General features: G+C 35.8%; 1 protein-coding gene and 2 non-coding genes across 4 annotated transcripts in view; 2 read left to right on the top strand and 1 right to left on the bottom strand.

Moving 5' to 3' along the window:
* Nucleotides 1-17,936, top strand: part of atrnl1a (attractin-like 1a) — a 300,556-nt gene that overhangs the window by 19,199 nt on the left and 263,421 nt on the right. For both annotated transcript variants that reach the window (XM_026224245.1, XM_026224246.1), the window contains exons 2-7: nucleotides 9,320-9,403; nucleotides 9,617-9,730; nucleotides 10,799-10,927; nucleotides 11,036-11,244; nucleotides 14,214-14,388; nucleotides 16,244-16,331. In XM_026224245.1, coding sequence (XP_026080030.1) covers nucleotides 9,320-9,403; nucleotides 9,617-9,730; nucleotides 10,799-10,927; nucleotides 11,036-11,244; nucleotides 14,214-14,388; nucleotides 16,244-16,331 — 799 coding nt within the window. The remainder of the gene's footprint in view (nucleotides 1-9,319; nucleotides 9,404-9,616; nucleotides 9,731-10,798; nucleotides 10,928-11,035; nucleotides 11,245-14,213; nucleotides 14,389-16,243; nucleotides 16,332-17,936) is intronic.
* Nucleotides 17,264-17,334, bottom strand: trnag-gcc (transfer RNA glycine (anticodon GCC)). Its single transcript has one exon. It is a non-coding gene; the product is annotated as a tRNA-Gly (tRNA).
* Nucleotides 17,589-17,659, top strand: trnag-gcc (transfer RNA glycine (anticodon GCC)). Its single transcript has one exon. It is a non-coding gene; the product is annotated as a tRNA-Gly (tRNA).

A 17,936-nucleotide genomic window follows, 5' to 3' on the forward strand; every position in this document is an offset into this window, starting at 1 on the left:
GTAAACATGCAGTAATCATTCGTAACTGCAAAAAGTCCACTTTTATTTGTGTGCATTCACAATATCAACAAAACGTTGTGCTTTTATTAAATAAAGAAACCAAACATCATGTGCTTTCAGCCATCTCGTCTTTAACAGGAGTACAAAAATGAACCAAAATTCAGCAAAAACATGCCTCACAGACATGATAAATATAGCTATAGAAAGCTTTAAATTACAACTAAACGAAATTAAACTAATCTAAAACAAACTCTTTCAATATAATCATAATCTGTAAAGATGCAATGCTCTCTAAAGGCACATCTATATTTCCTTACTATTTCTCCCTGTTACATTTATGGTAATTACTTTTGCCGGTGCTTTGTGACAAGCTTAAGCCTATTGTGTGCATTTAAACGCAGAACTGTTCAGCTGCGCTGATGGGCCTGCTACTGCTGCTGCTGTGGGACACAAAAACCGTCTAAAAAACCTGTTGCTCTCTGTAATCGAATGTTAATTAACAACAAAAGAAAATGAATGAATCATTCTCTTCACTGAATAATTTTAGTAAATAAAAAAAGAAGAAAGAGTAACGCAACAAAGCCTATGACCAACACTGGTTGGCGATCTCGATAACCAGGGCTAAAATCATGTGGTGTGTGGGCAACATGAAATGTTGTGTTGTGAATCTGACCAATAAAATTAGACAAGTAAGATATTTAGTGACTGTTTAATTTATACTATTACCGGAGTGGAACAACCCAAACCATATTTCAGAAAAACTCCACCCACAGAAAAACTGGAAGGATTTGTAAAGAAAGGAATAAGTGATATTTTTAGAAAACATATTTGTCTCTCTTAACATAAATGCTTCAAAGGATTTAATGTTGCTAGAGCTGGCAAGAGTTTCACTAATAAAAACAATTACGATGTGGTACAGGGCATATCAGACACTTGTTAACCACAAAAATGAAAATGTTGTGTCTCCAAGTGCTCATTTAATTCAACAGTTCGCATCCTACAATAAACACATTCTAAGAATAGTCCCATCACCTCTTGTAAGAGTGACATAGCCTCCATTTAGAATGGCAGTGCTGTTGTAGTGTAACAGTAGTGCTTTTATAGCTCACATTTGGACTCTGCATTGTCTTGAAGATGAGATCATCCCCTGCTGATGGACATTCACTAGGCCTTTTGTCTTAATCAATATTGCATACACATTTGTTGCATAGTTTGAGCATTTATCTATATGTATTTGTTTGAATGCGTATCTCAAGGGTTTCGTTGTTAGGTGTAACCCTGCACTAATATTTCATTAGTATTACAGGATTTTGGTCATGCTAATTCTTTTTTGTATGATGGTATGGGATTTTACTGTGGTGAAAACACAACAGATCACCGCACTTTGGCGGTTAATTGCAACCCCCGTCCCTCTCTCCTCCCCCAAGGAAATGTAATGACTTATGAATGCATGCAGCTTGTAAATGAATAATAATAAAGCAGTCTGTCTTCTTTATTATTAAAACAGCAAATTATATTTACAATATTTAAATAAAATAAAATTTATTTCAACTTTGATTTTTCAATATCTTTTGAGTTTAATAGGAATTATGGAATAGTTTTTCAACATTTAACAGCAAATTACCATTAATATTATTTAACTTAACAAGGCTACATTTATAACAACATTTATGAAGTGGAACTTTTTTCTGATTACAGTTTTTTTTTTAAAAGTGCAACATAAGGGAACATCAGGAACATCACTGATAAACTACTGGGCCGCTTAAATGAATTGGCAAGTCCTTCTGCTTTATTTTTCATTTTTGAAGTTTAATGCCTGGAAAACCACCATGTTCACTTTGTCTGGTTTCAACAAAGATCTTAACAGGGTGATGTTGCCAGCCGCACTGAATACACTCTCGTAGCTCGTAGTGCATATAGTTATATATTTTCTGGCAACTTTTGAAAGAAGAGGGAATCGAGCCTGAGCCCTGAATTTCAGCCTGGTACCGACAGGCCCTGACTTTTTTACACCCCTCGGGCCGGGCCTGTTTTTTCAGCAGCCCCTTGAACATAGGACGGTGGCGTTTGCAGATGTATGGCTGTACGCACTGTCATTTTACATTATTGACACACTGTTTTCCTAATGAATGTTGTTCAGTTGCTTTGACGCAATGTATTTTGTTTAAAGCGCTATATAATAAAGGTGTCTTGACTTGATTTAACTTGACTGTGCATTGTACATGAGCGCTCAGACCTGAGTAGGGGTGTCGCGATAAACACAAATTTTAATCGGGACTGTTTTAGGCCTTTCCTTATTTTTATATTTTATGGATAATTATGGTGATGAAAAAAAAAATGACTCGCCATCTCCTCTTTGGATGTGGCTTTAGAGCAGCGGTTCTCAATTCCCGTCGTCGCGCCCCACTGCTCTGCACATTTTGTATGTTTCTCTTAGAGCTTCAGACGTAGGGAGCAATGAACAATGGGAACACAGTTCATATACGGAGTTCACTTCTGACAAGCTGATTATCTAAATTAGGTGTGTTAACAAAGAGAGACGTGCAAAATATGCAGAGCAGTGGGGTACAAGGACTGGAATTGAGAACTGATGCTATAGAGAGAAATGCACAGCTTACACAATGAAATAGTTTATTTTTTTCGATTTGAAATATTTTGTTTTAAAGTAGTAGTTTAAAGCTTTCTATATATTTTAACATGCCTGTGAGGCAATTCCCTGTTCAAGCCAGAGACAGCAGAAGTTTTGTTGATATTGTGAGCGTACTCAAACAAAAGTAGACCATTACAGCTTGGAATGATGTATTACTCTTACCTTTATGAGCAAAAATGACTGCCTATTTTAAGTTGTTTCCACTGTTGGAAAAAAATAGTAAGTGATAGCCCTGGCGCCATGTCCTGCAGCTTCCACTCTCAGCACAAACGATTGGATATGCGCCTAACAGTGCACATTTATCTAGGTTAAACGTTTAAACAAACATTGTAATATGTTTGAACTGTTTTATATCTATAGGTTCTATTTTAGGCAAGTCGTGATAATTTGAGAAGGCTAATTTGATAGAAACATAGGCTATGATCAACTCATTGTCTGCCGTTGGCCACTTGGTCATTACTTTAAAAAACAAAAACTTACATTTAACAACAAAAAAAAATGCTTCAAATGTTTTTCTAAATTAGCTTTATAAAAAAACAAAATGAAATATAATCAGTTTTCCATTACATACAAAACTGAACAATTCTAATAACTGAAACAGTAGTATATAAGCTGTTTTGGGAGAAGGGGAAAAAAAGACTGGCTAGGGCCTATATTTGAGACCCGTGCAGGGCTCTAATCTACTTCATCCAACGCTGTTTTGTTCTCTGTTGTTTTCTGTGAGCATGCTCTTGATATAAGCATTTATGTAACTTTGCAAAACTATGCAAAAAAACTAAACAAAAAAGAAGTGCTGGTGATGACCTCAACACTGCGGTCGGCATCTAATTACCTTGGTAATGCGGTTATCGTCACAGCCCTAGGTAGATTCACATTCTTACAAAAGTAAATTTTTTAACCAGTCTGTTTCTTTCAATGTTCATTCCAAACTCCCAACAAACACATCACAGTTGACTTCTTTGCATAGCTGGCTTTGCGGTGAAATAACTTCAGTTGATTTTGTCTGTTTTTGCCAGATGTGGTTTGTGTTTGGGGCACACAAAACCATTTTTAAATAGTTGGCAAATGTTTGTGCCTGGGATAACTGGGAGAAAAAGAATGACATATAAAGCACTGTTTTCTGATAAGCATGGGTTTGTGGCTTTCTTGTGCAGTTCAAGACATTTACAGACATTAATGTTATGGTTATTAAAGCTATTTCAACTATTGTGAGGAGACTCCAAGGAGATTTGAAACTATCCCAGAGATACTGAAGTTTGATATCGTCCATTTTGTTGTCAGAGTATCTATTTGGGTTGCTACATATTTCTAATGTATGGTTTAAAGGCCTCGTTGTTTAAATAATGATTTCTGTTTGAAAGTGGCCTTTGTTTTTTCCAGAGAGTTCAGGTGTTGAGGTGGAGTCACAAGTTATTCTTGAGGTATTCATCTGTATATGTGGTTGCAGTTTAAAAGAATGTTGTGTGTTCAGCTGTAGACTATTGTATCGTTACATGTGCTTGGGGTAAAATACCGTAGTAAGTTTTAATATGTTATATGAGCCAGTATACATCGGTTTCTGAGTGCCTCGAGTCTTTGTAATTAATGTGCTCTAAGTCACCTTGGATGATAGGAAATATTTCAGGAAGATCCAGGTAGTCCGCCCTGTCCCAGACAGCAGTGAAAGCAGGTTACATTTTATGACATGACTGAGTGGAGGAGAGGAGATTAAAGGGGGGGTGAAATGCTCGTTTTCACTCAATATCCTGTTAATCTTGAGTACCTATAGAGTAGTACTGCATCCTTCATAACTCCAAACAGTCTTTAGTTTTATTATATTCATAAGAGAAAGATAGTCTGTACCGGTACATGACAGGCTGGAGGCGTGACGTGTGGGCGGAGCTAAAGAATCACGAGCGCGAGTAGGCTTTTGCGTTGAGAGCATGTGGAAGCTGTGACACAGATCCAGAGGCTGAAATTTAACAAGAGCAGCATCAGCAAACGACGTCTCTATGTGGTATGTACTAAAACTGTATATATTTGCTTATATACTAAGTTCCACTTTATGTCGTCTTTTTTTTTTTTTTTTTAAGCTGTACATGTGGAAAGTGCAGTTTGATGACAACATCGCATGTTGTTTACTTGATGTGCTTACGCTCCGATAGCTAAGTTAACAACACAGAGATATTTGAAGCAGTTTTACTCACCGCATGCGGTTCCAACACACGATCTTGACCCTTTTTCGTTGGCACTGCATTATCCTTAAGAAATAAACGATGTGCAACTCCGTCGTCAAACTGGGCCTTGTTTGTAAAACAAGCATCTTCGAAATGCAGGGAACAAACAAAAACACTTGCACAACTCCGTTGATGCTCTGTAAAAATAAACTCCATCCACTGGTCCCTTAATGCTGTTTTTTTTTTTTGGTTATCTGTGCAGGGTTGTCTTGCCCTGGCAACCAAAAACACACTTCTTTTGTGACATTTCGCGACGCTCTCGCTCTGATCAGTGAAGTCTGTTGTGCTCTGAGTGCTCTGCTATACGGGAGCGCGCGCTCTTCCGGCAGACGTGCCCTCAGGACCCATATAAGGAAATTCCGCTCCATCTAACGTCACACAGAGCCATACTCGAAAAAGCTTTCCGAAACTTGTGACAAACCGGAAAATACAGGTTCCAAAATACCGGATAATGTTCCAAAAATACTCCTTCAAACGTACAAATTAATTTTTTAAATTTTGTCCATGTTTAACATGGGAATCCAACTCTTTAACAGTGTAAAAAACTCAGTATGCATGAAATAGCATTTCACCCCCCCTTTAATAAAACACAATGCTTCAGGTTTTATATGTCTATCCTTCTTTATTTAAATCTGCAATGTAACAATGTCATTTCTTCTATATTGTGACGTATACTGTAAAAAATAAAAACTATTTTCAACGTTGTAAAATCCTTGGAGTATGTTATTTCATCTCCTAATTTCATGTTTTGTTTTGTTCATCGTGTTATTCTTTCATTGCTATTAAAGGGTTACTCCAGCGCAAGATGAAAATGTTGATGCGCTGTTGTCTTTCAAACCTAAGCATAAATACACTTAAAATACGTAGTCTTGTGGTGCGACTGATACAGAAGAGCGTACGCCGCCTGTGTACAGCTCAGATTTGTCAAAATGGCGCTACAATGGTTTGGAGAGACACAGAGGAGAGGAATGGTTGAATAGTTGTTTTCTTCGTGTACAAAAAGTGTTCTTGTTGCTTCATAAAGTTACGGTTGAATCACTGATGGCAGATGGACTATTCTGATGACGCTTTTATACTTTCCTGGACCTTGACACTGTTATTTATTTGGCAGTCTAATGGATAGTCTCAAATCTCCCTGTTTTCATCCAAAATGTCTTAAATTGTATTCCGAAGACGAACAAAGCTTTGGAACGACATGGGGGTAAGTGATTAATGACAACATTTTCATTTTGGGATGGAGTATCCCTTTAATTGTAAAAATTATAGCAATTTCAGAAAAATTTGAAAACAAAAATTGTTTCTATACCAATTTGTAAAAACTTTAAACCTATCCATAGGTTATTGCAGCCTATTGTGAGAAATATGCAGGTTTAAAAAAAAAAAAAAATACAATAAAAAATATAATAATAATAATAAAAAAAGGTTACAGGTTTCCTTGTTATAGTGTAATCATACATTTAAGTACTGAGTAATATTAATGAACTGTTTGTACTCACTATATGGTTAGAGTTAAAATTAGGGTTTGGCTTAGATTAGATTAGATTCAACTTTATGTACAACAGGTACAGGGCAACAAAATGCAGTTAGCATCTAACCAGAAGTGCAATAAGAAGTAAATACAGAATATACAAGTATGTCTTCAGTATGTTACAAAAGTACAATAAATAAACAAATAAGGCAGTATTATGGACATTATTTACAGATTTTAAATACTATCAGCTTTATGTACAGATATGTGTACTATGCAGGATTTGTACTACAGATGTGTACTAAAGATATGTGCATTTCCCAAAAGCATAGTTGCTAACTAAATTAGCAACTTTGTTGGTTGCAATACAATTTCCCATTGCCAACCAACTAAGTTTCTAACAGGTTAGTAACTATGCTTCTGGGAAACGCACCCCTGATGAATTATGTAAAAGTGTATATACACTATAAGCAGAAACTAGGAACATATGAACATCATTTACACTAGTGCAATGTACAGTAAAATGCATAGAAAATATTTCAGTGTGCAAATGGATTATTCAGTATTCTGGATGAACAGACAGTAGTGCAATAACAAGTTTACTGTTTTTTTGCATGTTTGTAAATAAATGGGTTACTTGCATGTAATTATGCATATTTTATTGTTATTATAATAGTAAGTACAAGTTACAGTACGTGTAACAAGGAAAAGTGTTACCAAAGAAAAATATTCATGGATGAATGGTTCACAGTAAGATCAATTATATGCTTTTAGAAAGCACTGTATCAGAGGTTGTAGCAGCCTTTTGGACTGTAAATATTTCTGTTTAATGCATTTTATTTCTTTTATTGCCTTTTTACCTGTTAATCAAGGTAATCATCAACTGTGCCATATTATTTTAGACTGTCATTCCTATATCAATGCAATGCATACCCTTGAGAAATCAGAAACCTTTTTTATTTTCTGATGTTGATGGTGAACTCTATTTTTCATCTATTTTTATTTATTTATTTTAAAGTCATAATAGACAATAATAGACAATAGACAATAGACTAAGATACCTTCAACATAAGTTGCTGTTTTCCAAAAGCAACCAGAAAATGCCCTTTTTTCACTTACGTCTGTTGTTGATAGTGGCATGCCTGTTGTGCTAACCTGAGTATCTCTAGTCATCTGCCTCAGCTCAGACCTAAAATCACTTTCTGTCCTCCATTTGAGCTCCCGCTACAGTCAGGCCCAGTCCAAACACAAGCACAGTGTGTGATTGACATGATGACAGGCTTTTTTGCATAGATATTATGAACAGTGAAAATGTGTTATTTATTTTTGTGAAACCTCAGTATTAAAATACATTAAAATGAATCATATTTTTAATTTTTATAGTATATAAACAGTAAGCAAACTGTGGTTAAATAGACTCAGGCTATGTATTACAAGACATCTTTATTTTTGAATGGACAGTGCTGTTTTTTGTCTATATTGAGGTTGAGAGTATAGCTTATTTAAAAACATTTAAAAAAATATTTTCATATTTTCCTAAAAGATTTCCCCTGCTAAAGTTTCAGAGTTCCATGGGTGGCAGTTATGAAGAAGCCGCTGTACTGCAAAACAAGGGTTATGGGTGATTCACTACTATAGAATTCTCAAAACAGAAGTCATAATGTTTGTATTGAATTCTGTGGTCATTACTGAAGAAAACACTGTGGCCACTGCATTTAGGATTGAGTGATTTGTTGTGCCAGTTGTTCATTACGTTATGCTCTGACTCACTGTGGCTGGTGCTGTGCTGGTGATCTTCACCTCTTGCGCTGTTTGTGTGATAAACATGTTTTTTTGGTGGATAAGCTGATCTTTTGATTGATGTGCAGTTGCTGTGACTGGCTCTTAACATTCTGGTCTTGGCCCTCCTCCACTGTCAGACAAATGAGTATATTTTGCTTCAATCCGTTGGGATTATGACCCTCGTTTCTGTGCTGGAGGAGGAGGGATGGAAAATGAGAGGAAAGAGGATGAATCAGGAGCAGGTGGTTGTGCCAGTGTCACATGGCTAGTTTGTTGGTGCACGTGGATGGCGTTTCATGATGGTGACATTGTAGAGGATTTTACTGGGCATCTGTGTAGTCAAGATGTCAGATGTCAGTAATAGTTATTGCCAATGTTTTCTGAAGTCCTAATATCACACACTTCATCAATGCTTGAATTTTTATTCATGTATTATTGTGCTGGGAAAATATACCCATTAATCGCACCAGAATCTTAGTTTAGGTGTTTCTATGGATATTGACATTGTGTATAAAATCATTTGTTAATTTAGATGGTGCCTTCACTTTCTCCCTCAAAGACTTTCTGTCCACTCCGATCAGTTTTACTAGTATAGACAAGGTATTTATTTATTTTTACTGAGCCACTGTGCGACACGTCTCTATGACTTTTGGACAGGTGCTGTACTTGTTGTTGTTGAATTTTTTATTTTTTTTGCTTTACATCTTTAAATTTAAAGTCAACGATCCTGAAATATTTTTTGGGCTGTATTTGTGTGAAATCCCTGAGGCATCATGCACATATGATGCAGAATTTACTGTCTTTGATTAAACAACAAATTTTTTTTTCTGTTTTCCACTGGACCTTAAATTATGAAGGCTTAAAATTTCTTTTTCTCTTTGGAAACAGGAGTTTCCAAAACATTTTAAAGCATTCAGTCACCTTTTTTTTCTCTCCAAATGTTTGTATTGCAATTTGATTTTATAGTTTGATATTGCATATTCTATAATTGCATATTTTGAAGTCTTTACAATTGTTATGTCATTCTTCTATAGTTTTATTTATTTTTTATTATATAGGTGTTTATCTTAGAGAATAAAAATATATTTGCACATGTGCACAACTGTCTGAATTCACATATATAGCGTACCATATTTCCTCTTACATTGGTGTCTTCAAGGCCCTTTTGATATGTCAAGTGATCTATGTATTTTTCTTTGTCAGGTTGACAGAGTCATCAGGATGGCTCACTGATGGACCAGTTAACTACAAGTACAAGACTAAATGCACTTGGCTGATTGAAGGATAGTGAGTACCACGATGTCAAACTAATCTCCAGTCTTTGTTATTTATATTTATTTATTACCAAATGTTTTTGTTCAAAGAAATAAAAAAGATTGGAGCTAGATTTTCATATATTTATGTGACACACATTTATGTGACAAATGTTTTGGTTCAAATACATTTGCCTTGTTATTCATTATTTTAAAAAATAATATATTTTCTGCTTTTTTATTTTAGCCCAAATGCTGTGCTCAGGTTGAGGTTCAACCATTTTGCCACAGAGTGCAGTTGGGATCACATGTATGTCTTTGATGGAGACTCGCTTTACGCACCTTTGGTTGCTGTGTTTAGGTAAATGATACTGGAATCAAAGTCATTAATACACACAAACTGACACGGCAGATACAAACGTCAATTCATGTCAAACATAAATGCATTTTATTGGCCTAAGACAGTGCATAGAATCTCATAATCAAATCAGACTATGTCACCCATGAAGCTTGCCTAAAAAATGTTTGCTAATCTTTCATTTGTGTGAACCTTTGCCTTTTTTCCCCTTAGCAATACAATAATTTTTTTAACTGAAAACACAGCGAGGGTGTTAACCTCTGTTTGCCCACTAAATGTTGTTTATTCCCAGATCATCATTTAGCCACATTTGCAATCATTAAGGAAATGAATGATGAATGCTTTAATTAAAATGACTGGAATGTGTAGAGTAATAAATGGCAGGGAATCTAAATAGCAGGAGAAATGTGCATATCTCCAAAATTTACTGCTGATTTTTTTGGAATTGCTGGTGACAAATAAATTACACCTGATTCTGCAAAAAAAAAAAAAAAACACACACCAGTGATTACAAAAAAATTGAATGTGCAAATCGCCCCAAAAGAACTCTTTAGTTACCATCCACGTCTATAAAGCACTGCGAATGATGCAATAAAGTCATTCTCTCTATGCTTTCTAACTACCTAAGTTAAGTACCACATTAAAAATGAAAGCAGTCTGTTTGCTGCACTCTGTATTCTTCATCCTTTCCCTGTCTCTTTTTCTTTTCTTCTTCCTCTCAGATGCTATCTCTTATGCCTTTTTAATGGCATAGACCTTGTTTTCAGATGACCTGCTTGTACTTTAGTGTGTGTGTTTGTGTTGGTGTGCAGTGTCTGGTCCATTGCATCTCTGTGGTTGTCCACTTTGTTGTGTTGAAGCACTGAATGAGAGCTTATCCTCTTCCTTATTAGTAGATTATTGCACAGTCAAGAGCAAGCAGTGGAGATTTATCCTGTTCCTGATGCTGTTTGCTTAGCAACAGCTGTCCTCATGCTGTGCGGAATATGTGAACACAAAGAAAGGGAGTCTTTCCTGTCTCATTTGTGTGTTGTGTGTCATGCTTGTGTGTCTTGCTCTTGTCATGTCCAGTGGCCTGGTTGTCCCAGAGACTAAAGGAAATGAAACCATTCCTGAGGTGGTGACCACATCTGGATACGCATTATTACACTTCTTCAGTGATGCTGCTTACAATCTTACAGGATTCAACATCTTTTATTCGTGAGTATGATTATACAGTCACAATGCTTTAATTTTATATATATATATATATGTGTTTATATAATCAATGTATATTCCTGATCCCTCTCCCCCTGCTGTGTTTTTCAGGATCAACTCCTGTCCTAATAACTGTTCAGGTCATGGAAGGTGTACAACGGGTAACTCCATCTCCAGCAGTGTTTACTGCGAGTGTGAGCGATACTGGAAAGGTGAGGCCTGTGATATTCCCTACTGTTGGGATGACTGTGGCAGTCCTGACCGCGGATACTGCGACCTCACCGGAGAAAAGCTCTGTGTCTGCAATGAAAGCTGGCAAGGTGAGGAGCAAGTAATTGTTCAGATGTCTTTTATTTCTTTATACCTCCATTTTTTTGATAATGTTAATTTTCTCATACACCACTGTTCAGTTCAGTTTGACGCTCTAGCGGTTAATAAACAGAACTGCTTGCGTCTTGCGGAAGAACATCGTAGCCGGAACTACTTCTCTCTGTTTATGTCTATGAAGAATCACAAAGGTACTGGGTTAATCCGCCGCGGTATCCCCGAAGCAATCTAAAATAGTCCGAATATAAACACTTATTATAGGTGCACCCTAGTGATTCAGGACAAGCTAAAAACAAGGTTTGGAAAATGGATTCATGGTGTACTCGCTTATTATGTTCATTTTTCTACATTTTGAACACAAACAAAGTTACGGACCGCAGCTCTGATTGATTATTTTTTAGCGGGAGCGATGGATTTCTGCAAATGGCAATAGGACCACTGGGAGGAGCCAGAGGAGCTTGATTTTTTTTACAGATTATCTATCTCATATTCTACTGTCAGGACATAATGACAGGTTTAATAAATATGTAAAAAATATTTTTTTACAAAAGTTCCCTACAGCACCTTTAAATACATGTACAAAAATTAATTAATTATATTTCAAATAAAAGTTGTTCTTTATATTCATCAATGAATCCTACAAATGTATCACTTTTTTTGTTTACAAAACTATCAAGCAGCACTACTGTTTTAATAATAAATGTTTCTTGAGCACCAAATAAGCATATTAGAATATTTTCTGAATAATCATGTGACACCAAGACTGGAGTAATGATGATGACAATTCAGGTTTGCCATCTCAGAAATTAATTACATTATAAAGTAAAAAAAAAAAAAAAAGAAGAAAAGAAAAGAAAAAAAAAGTCCAGGTAATTGTAATATTTAATTATTTAATTACTTATTTCAAAAACATAAACAGAAAATATTACAGACTCTTTTTTTTCCTTTTCTTTTTTAAGGGAAGAAAAAATGTGTTTGCATGTGACTGCAAACACATGAAATATTCTTTAAGTCCACCTGAATAAACACACCAGTAACAGAAACGCAATGGGTCTTATGTTTTATGTCAATATTGCCACCTGCTGGTTATCAATGATATGTTGGTTAATTTTACGATGCATGTTCAACATCCATGAATATTAGTAATTATACATGTACATAATCGAAAATAAAGATTTAATTTGTCTACAGTTTTAATTGTATTTGGTTACCTGAAATAATGTTTTGATATTTAAACAAAATCACTTTTTTACGTTGTTTACAATGTCTGTCAGGTGTTTTATTATGCTTAAAGAAAACCATTTGCAAATTCATCAGGGAGCACCACTGCTGAGGATTTTTCTCCTTAATATTGCGGTGTACCAAAGAGAATGTCAAAAAAAGGCATCTTGAAAACTTCGATCGTTACCTATCCTTAACAAATCCCATCAATTTGCTGGGCGAGGCTTTTCAACGTGTATTTCGCAGCGTTGAGCATAGTACCCAATCACAGTCATACCTGTTTATTTTATGAGCGCAACGACCAATCAGAGATGTTCAGGTAAGTGAGGTCAGAATCACCTCAGTAAGTGCTGAAAACAAGTTGAGACTTGTCCAAGGCTGATTTCTGCACGGTCGCGAATCCTCTCTCGATAAAACAAACAAGGTGCAAATAAGATGTAAGTAGGATGACGTAGATAATATATTAATTGGAAAGCTAGAGTTTCAGATTCATATAAGTTAGCTAAGGGGAGCGTTTTTGGGCTATAACATTAATCCGTTCAGAATACATTTAACGTCACTCACGGATTTACTCCCAGATAACTGTTTAGTATTGCCACTTGCCATTGTGTAGTGTTCAACGTTAGTACTTAAGTTAAATGTGTGGAAAAGTGGAGAAAGTTCGAGCTGGGGTGATTGAGTTATGGCGGGAACTAACGTTCGTTAACATATTCATGGCTCGCTTATGTTGAGTGAGGTAAGCTTGTTGTTAAATCATGGCATAAAACGTTATTAACATAGGGAAAGCGTTTAAACGTAATTTTGATGACCACGGATTAGTTTAAAGAGATAAAATGAGTGACTGCAGGGCATTTTAAAGTACTTGATTTATTTCTGGAGGTTCATTATTCAGATGCTAAGATGATACGCAGTTGCTTACTGTTGGGAAAAGCTACCCTCTCTGGCTTGATCTGAACTTGCATCATTGTTCTTCGTTTAGAGAGGGGCTTCTACTAACCGCTAGATGGCAGTGCTGGATCATTTTTAAACCACTCATTCAGACGTGTAAGCGGGTTATTTGCAGTAATTCATCGTCTTTGTAACAACAACATACTGTTTTATTATTTTATTTTTTTGTTTACTGCTTCTTTCATTATTACTATTTTTATCATTTATTCAGCAATTTTTAACACATGCACTTGTGATTAGGTTTCTGTGGTTTGATTTATTGGAGCATTTGTAATTCAAGGAAAGAAAGGGCATATTTGGGTGAGCTATTTGACTTGTTAACCATGTTATTGAAAATGCATATCAAGTTGACAGTTCTGGTCCATATCCCTCAGTGTTTTCAAAACTTTGCCTCTCTCTCTTTTTTTTTTTTAACTTTACACACAAATCCTAGAATTGCGCACAGAATTCAAAATGCCTCACATCTCTTGCAAAATGAAGCACTGCATTAAAAAACATCTTAAAAGCAAATTTACCTTAAAAACACCTTTGCCATAATATTAATTCCTGTTAGATTGTTATGTGTTACATAGAGAATTGTGTGTTGTGTTTTGCAAAAAGTGTTTTATGAAAAGGCTGAGAATTAGTGTGATTTTGCAGATTTGGTTCTGGTGTTTAAGTGTCAGGTTTCAGAAATTGTGTGACAAAGATTTTGTGTGTAAGCAGTTGAAAAAAACTGTAAACTAGACACACACACTTCTCTGTAGTTTAATTTGCCCGTCTAGTTTCTTATATGACTTCTTTCTCATTTCAGGTCCAGATTGCTCTTTAAAAGTTCCTTCGGCTAAGCCGTACTGGTTTCTGCCTAACGTGAAACCTGATGGTCAGTCACTAGGTCGGGCTTCCCATAAAGCAGTGGTTCATGAGAAGCTTATGTGGGTGATTGGAGGGTTCACCTTTAACTACAGCTCCTTTCAGATGGTTATAAAGTAAGTTCTGCCGCCTGGTGACATAATAAGCCAATATTTTGTACTTATTTTCATGCATCTGCATGCATCACATCACTTTTGTCTATAATAATTGTTCATGCTCACTTCTGTTTAATTATATGATCTTTAAAAGCAATCTTTGACAATTCAGGGTTTGATATTGTATACCTAAAAAAAATAATTCTCAAAATATGTTTCACAGTTTTTACTAGATTATTAAGTTGCAGATAGGGCTGAAATTATTCCTCGAGTAACTCGATTACAAAAAATGATCGAGGCAAATTCCTCTGCCTCGAAGCCTCTTTTAATTTATTTAAAATCTCACTTCAGGTTCTTTTGCGATGATTTTTTAAAATGTGACACAATGCATTTACGTCACCCAGAAAGCAGAGGGAGACACGAGCGCTGCGTCCGAAGTCGCATACTGCAAGGAGTCAGCAGTGTTTTGATTTGAGGGCGCGGGCAAACGTAAAGAGAACGTCGTGGCGTGTGTCCATTGCAAGATAGAGCTGGCATGCCACAACTAGGGCCCAATGATTTCCGCGATGCAGAAAACATGGAGGGAATCGCGGAATCCAGTCATAAAAACGGAATTTACAGTTTAACGCGGAATGGCACGAAATTTGCCAAATTTTGAATGAATGAATTAAAAATAAGTCATTGCACTTACATCAAATCACGATAAGGACTAATATCTGTAAATATTAAGCTGGAACAGTCTATTTAAATATGAATCCTGCATGTTCTGCATGTCTCTGTTAATGAATGGAGCAGTCTTCCTTTATTACCACACTGAAGCACGCATGATGCTCGCGGTGATTTCAGTGTCTGCTGTCTCACTAAATAAGGACGTGAACACATGAACAATATCTCCAGAACTGCTCTGACAGTCACTTCATGAGCATTTGACCGTTTGATTTGAGTAAAACTAGCGTCACATCACATACACAGAACTGTAAAGGTATGTCAACCCGTCAAAATAAAAGTCCTGTATTACTATTGTTCAGCAGAATGTACATAGCCTACTCCTAAAAAGGTTTAATCACACATTTCTTCCATGTTTTATTTTTAATAGTAAATCCAATTTGTTTACCAAAAATGTATGTTTGCTTAATTTTCTTTAATTAAAAGATAAATTAAATGAATGTTTTGTGTGTGCATCTCAGAAAATGCTTTATTTAAAACCCCAACTGAATGGCACTTGATTCATGTCAACTTTTTTGTCATTGTTCACAGTACAAGTTCAGACAAAGAAACAATGGGTAATAATTAAATGTTTGTTTTTGATGTATGCATTGCATTCTATGCATTTAAAAAGTAAACGGTTTTTTTTTTTAAGGAAACTTAGTTGTTCATTTTAAGAGACCCAGGAGTCTTATTTTCTCTTGCATAATTAATATTCGACTTTAATTAAGCAAAAACACATTTTATCCGATTACTCGATTAATCAATGGATTTTTTTGTAGAATTCTCGATTACTAAAATATTCAATAGCTACAGCCTTAGTTGCAGAACTATGCAACTGATGATAATAAATGTACCAAATCAGCCTATTAGAATGATTTTTGAAGGATCATGTGACAATGAAGACTGGACTAATTGTTGATGAAGATTCACCCTTGTTAGCACAGAAATAAATTACATTTAAAAATATATTAAAATATAAAATAAAAGTTTGTTATAATATTTAATATTTATTTTTTATTTTTTTTAACAACATACTGATCAACCTCTTTAAATATAAAAAAAATCTCTGTACTGTATACATTACTATCCCCATGTTTATCAACTTGCAATGAATGCAAGTTGCACTTCTTCTTTCTTTCTTCCTTGCTTATGTTCCTCTGTTTTGCAGCTATAATCTAGAAAGTAGCACATGGGATGTAATACCAATCAACGGTGGCCCTCTTCAGCGCTATGGACACTCTCTGGCTCTTTACAAGGTAAACACACTGCTTATCACTTTGCATAATAATGCCTCAGTGAGTGATTTGACTGTTTGCCATTACAATTCAGAGCCTGTGATTTACATTTGAGAAAATGTGACCTCAGTCACTGTTATACGGAATGTTGCATGCCAGGGTTTGATAGTATTTAGCTACATCTTGCATCAAGCATAAATGGCTGCCCATCGCTCCGGGTGTGTGCTCACAGTGTGTGTGTGTGTGTTCACTGCTCTGTGTGTGTGCATTTCGGATGGGTTAAATGCAGAGCACAAATTCTGAGTATGGGTCACCATACTTGGCTGAATGTCACTTCACTTTCTTTCTTTCTTAAGTTGCATGTACTTTCATTATTTTGTAGCTACAGTGCCCTCTACTGTTAATGTAGAGTATTTTTTATCAGGTGATGTAGTAACCATTGCATTATAAAACCATGACAGTTTATGCTTTAGTGCTATTTAAAAGAGGGTGTTAAATGAGATACAGTCTCTTGATTTCTCATGTGCTACTCTCTTTTTCCTGGGTGTCATGCTTTCTTCTGTAGGAGATGTCAGCACTCAATAGTATACCAGGGTAAGCTTCGGAGTGATTTCATATTAGAGATTGTTACACTAGTGATTTAGCATTATACCGGTAGATATTAGCTTTGCAATGTAGCGGTTAGCATAACTGTTGCACTGTTCATTATTTACTGATAAGCAGTATTGTTTGTGTGTATTAAACATTAGTACTTGGTAAGATGCATTGTATGTGTTCAATTTAGTTTTAGTTAAAAATATTACGTCCTATTTCAAAATCTGACTGCACTTACTAGTCATTGTTTATTTTACTACAACAGGTTGTCACAAATTAGTTAAAGTTAGCTAAGTATTAATTTGTTACAGTTAAGTGTTAAGTTTTGTGTTGTCTGGACTGACAAAAAAATTATGCGTTGCATTGGCCGGGAATCGAACCCGGGCCTCCCGCGTGGCAGGCGAGAATTCTACCACTGAACCACCAATGCTCACGTGGAAGTGATTTTGTGCTCATGTCGTGATTTGCCATGTGATCCATGTGAGCTGAGGCACACATGGCATCTACAACCAGTACGATGAAAGCAGAAGCGCCAGCATAAAGTGTAGAAGTGTAAATCAGAAAAGGGAAGAACTGGAGAAACAAAAGATAGAGTGCACACTGTGGAATGTGTAGTGCGTGACTGAGCATATGGGGAATGCAGTTCCAAATGGCGACGGGAACCCCCATTAATCTTTCATGTGAGCATTGGTGGTTCAGTGGTAGAATTCTCGCCTGCCACGCGGGAGGCCCGGGTTCGATTCCCGGCCAATGCAGCACTTCTTTTCGTTTGTCAGTGCAGAAAAAAGTGACCACTTTATTGGGAAATTTAAAAAAATACTTAGCTAAGCCTGTGTGTTTAACATGCAGTATGAAGAAAGTAAATGAATAATTGCAGAAACAGCTGAAAAAAGTACCCGTGGTTTTAATTTTAAAAACAGAACATAAAAAAAAGGCTGTAACTGTGACGGTTTATCACAAAAATACATGTCGAATGAGAGGGTTCACATACTTTAAAAATGTATGAAGTACAATGAAAATATTACCGTATTT

The sequence above is a fragment of the Carassius auratus genome, chromosome 38 (assembly GCF_003368295.1).
Source record: "Carassius auratus strain Wakin chromosome 38, ASM336829v1, whole genome shotgun sequence".
NCBI classification, from domain to species: domain Eukaryota; kingdom Metazoa; phylum Chordata; class Actinopteri; order Cypriniformes; family Cyprinidae; genus Carassius; species Carassius auratus.